The sequence below is a fragment of the Malurus melanocephalus genome, unplaced genomic scaffold (assembly GCF_030028575.1).
Source record: "Malurus melanocephalus ecotype Western Australia unplaced genomic scaffold, MMel_1.1 scaffold_1657, whole genome shotgun sequence".
NCBI classification, from domain to species: domain Eukaryota; kingdom Metazoa; phylum Chordata; class Aves; order Passeriformes; family Maluridae; genus Malurus; species Malurus melanocephalus.
The window spans coordinates 17,843-20,380 of record NW_026624889.1 but is presented as its reverse complement, the minus strand read 5'-3'; the positions used below and the strand labels follow the sequence as shown (position 1 = coordinate 20,380).

Genomic DNA, 2,538 nt, shown 5'->3' with positions numbered 1-2,538 from the left:
TGACGTCACTTCCTTCCCAACATCTCCCCCCCCGCGCGGTCGCTTAGCAACCCCTCTCCTCTGCTGACGTCACTTCCCCCTTCTCCTCCCTCTCCTCCCCCCTCATGGCTTCCGTGTCGGTTTTCCCGTCCCCGCAGGAGCTCGGCGCGTTCCTGGCGCGCTCGGTGGCGGCAGCGGCGGCCCAGGCGGTGACGAGCGGCGGCCGCTTCTCGCTGGGGCTCTCCGGGGGTTCCCTGGTGCCGCTGCTCGCGCGGGAATTGGGCGGGGCTTTGGCCGATGTGGGCGGGGCCCAACCGGCCCGGTGGATTCTGGCGTTTTGTGATGAGCGATTGGTGCCCCCCGAGCACCCCGAGAGCACCTGCGGGGCGTACCGGGTGAGCGGCGGATTCCCAGTTTGTCCCAGTTAGTCCCAGTTCATCCTAATCCCCTCCCAGTTCATCCCAGTTCATCCCAGTTAGTTCCCAGTTCATCCCGAGAGCACCTACGGGGCGTACCGGGTGAGGAGCGGGTTCCCAGTTCATCCCAGTTCATCCCAGTCCATCACAGTTAGTTCCCAGTTCATCCCAGTTAGACCCAGTTCATCCTAATCCCCTCCCAGTTCATCCCGAGAGCACCTGCGGGGCGTACCGGGTGAGGAGCGGATTCCCAGTTCGTCCCAGTTCATCCTAATCCCTTCCCAGTTAGTCCCAGTTAGTCCCAGGTGCTGTCCCAGTTCATCCCAGTTCATCCCAGTTAGTCCCAGTTAGTCCCAGCTAGTCCCAGTTAGTCCCAGTTCATCCCGAGAGCACCTGCGGGGCGTACCGGGTGAGGGGCGGATTCCCAGTTAGTCCCAGTTAGTTCCCAGTTAGTCCCAGTTCATCCTAATCCCTTCCCAGTTAGTTCCCAGTTCATCCCACTTAGTTCCCAGTTAGTCCTAATCCCCTCCCAGTTAGTTCCCAGTTCATCCCAGTTCATCCCGAGAGCACCTGCGGGGCTTACCGGGTGAGCGGCGGATTCCCAGTTCATCCCAGTTCATCCCAGTTAGTTCCCAGTTAGTCCTAATCCCTTCCCAGTTAGTCCCAGTTAGTCCCAGGTGCTGTCCCAGTTCATCCCAGTTCATCCCAGTTCATCCCAGTTCATCCCAGTTCATCCTAATCCCCTCCCAGTTCATCCTAATCCCGTCCCAGTTAGTTCCCAGTTCATCCCAGTTAGTTCCCAGTTCATCCCAGTTCATCCCGAGAGCACCTGCGGGGCGTACCGGGTGAGCGGCGGCGTCCCAGTTCATCCCAGTTCATCCCAGTTAGTTCCCAGTTAGTCCCAGTTCATCCTAATCCCCTCCCAGTTAGTTCCCAGTTCATCCCAGTTCATCCCAGTTCATCCTAATCCCTTCCCAGTTCATCCCAGTTAGTTCCCAGTTAGTCCCAGTTAGTCCCAGTTCATCCCGAGAGCACCTGCGGGGCGTACCGGGTGAGGGGTGGATTCCCAGTTCATCCCAGTTCATCCCAGTTAGTCCCAGTTCATCCTAATCCCTTCCCAGTTAGTTCCCAGATCATCCCAGTTCATCCCAGTTAGTCCCAGTTCATCCCGAGAGCACCTGCGGGGCGTACCGGGTGAGCGGCGGGGAAGGGGCAGCTTCCCGGTGCTTCCCAGTTCATCCCAGTTGCTTCCCAGTTTGTCCCAGTTCATTCCAGTTCATCCCAGTCCACCCCAGTCCATTCCCAGTCCCTCCCAGTCCCTCCCAGTCCATCCCAGTTCATCCCAGTCCATCCCAATCCCAGGTGCTGTCCCAGTTGCCCATTCCCAGTCCCTCCCAGTCCATCCCAGTTAATCCCAGTCCATCCCAGTCCATCCCAGTCCCTCCCAGTCCATCCCAGTCCATTCCCAGTCCCTCCCAGTCCATCCCAGTTAATCCCAGTCCATCCCAGTTAATCCCAGTCCATCCCAGTCAATCCCAGTTCATCCCAGTCCATCCCAGTCAATCCCAGTTCATCCCAGTCAATCCCAGTTCATCCCAGTCCCAGGTGCTGTCCCAGTTGCCCATTCCGAGTCCATCCCAGTCCATCCCAGTCCGTCCCAGTTAGTCCCAGTCCATCCCAGTCCATCCCAGTTAATCCCAGTTAATCCCAGTCCATCCCAGTTAATCCCAGTTCATCCCAGTCCCAGGTGCTGTCCCAGTTGCCCATTCCTCAGTCCATCCCAGTCCATTCCCAGTCCCATCCCAGTCCATCCCAGTTCATCCCAGTTCATCCCAGTCCATCCCAGTTCATCCCAGTCCCTCCCAGTCCATCCCAGTTAATCCCAGTTAATCCGAGTCCCTCCCAGTCCATCCCAGTTAATCCCAGTTCATCCCAGTCCCAGGTGCTGTCCCAGTTTCCCGCCCCCGGGCCCCGCGTGCTCTCGGTCAATCCCGGACTGGACCCGAACGGCGCCGCCAGAGATTACTGGGAACAGCTGAAAATGGTACTGGGATGGACTGGGATGGACTGGGAATGGCTGAAAACGGTACTGGGATACTGGGATATACTGGGATATACTGGGATATACTGGGATATACTGGGA

General features: G+C 58.2%; 1 protein-coding gene across 1 annotated transcript in view; it reads left to right on the top strand.

The window, feature by feature from the left end:
• Positions 1-90: 90 nt before the first annotated feature.
• The window catches only part of PGLS (6-phosphogluconolactonase), a gene marked incomplete at its 3' end in the record, with an annotated part of 4,057 nt that continues 1,609 nt past the window's right edge, over positions 91-2,538 (top strand). The window contains exons 1-2 of the mRNA XM_057388195.1: positions 91-374; positions 2,332-2,439. Coding sequence (XP_057244178.1) covers positions 105-374; positions 2,332-2,439 — 378 coding nt within the window. The remainder of the gene's footprint in view (positions 375-2,331; positions 2,440-2,538) is intronic.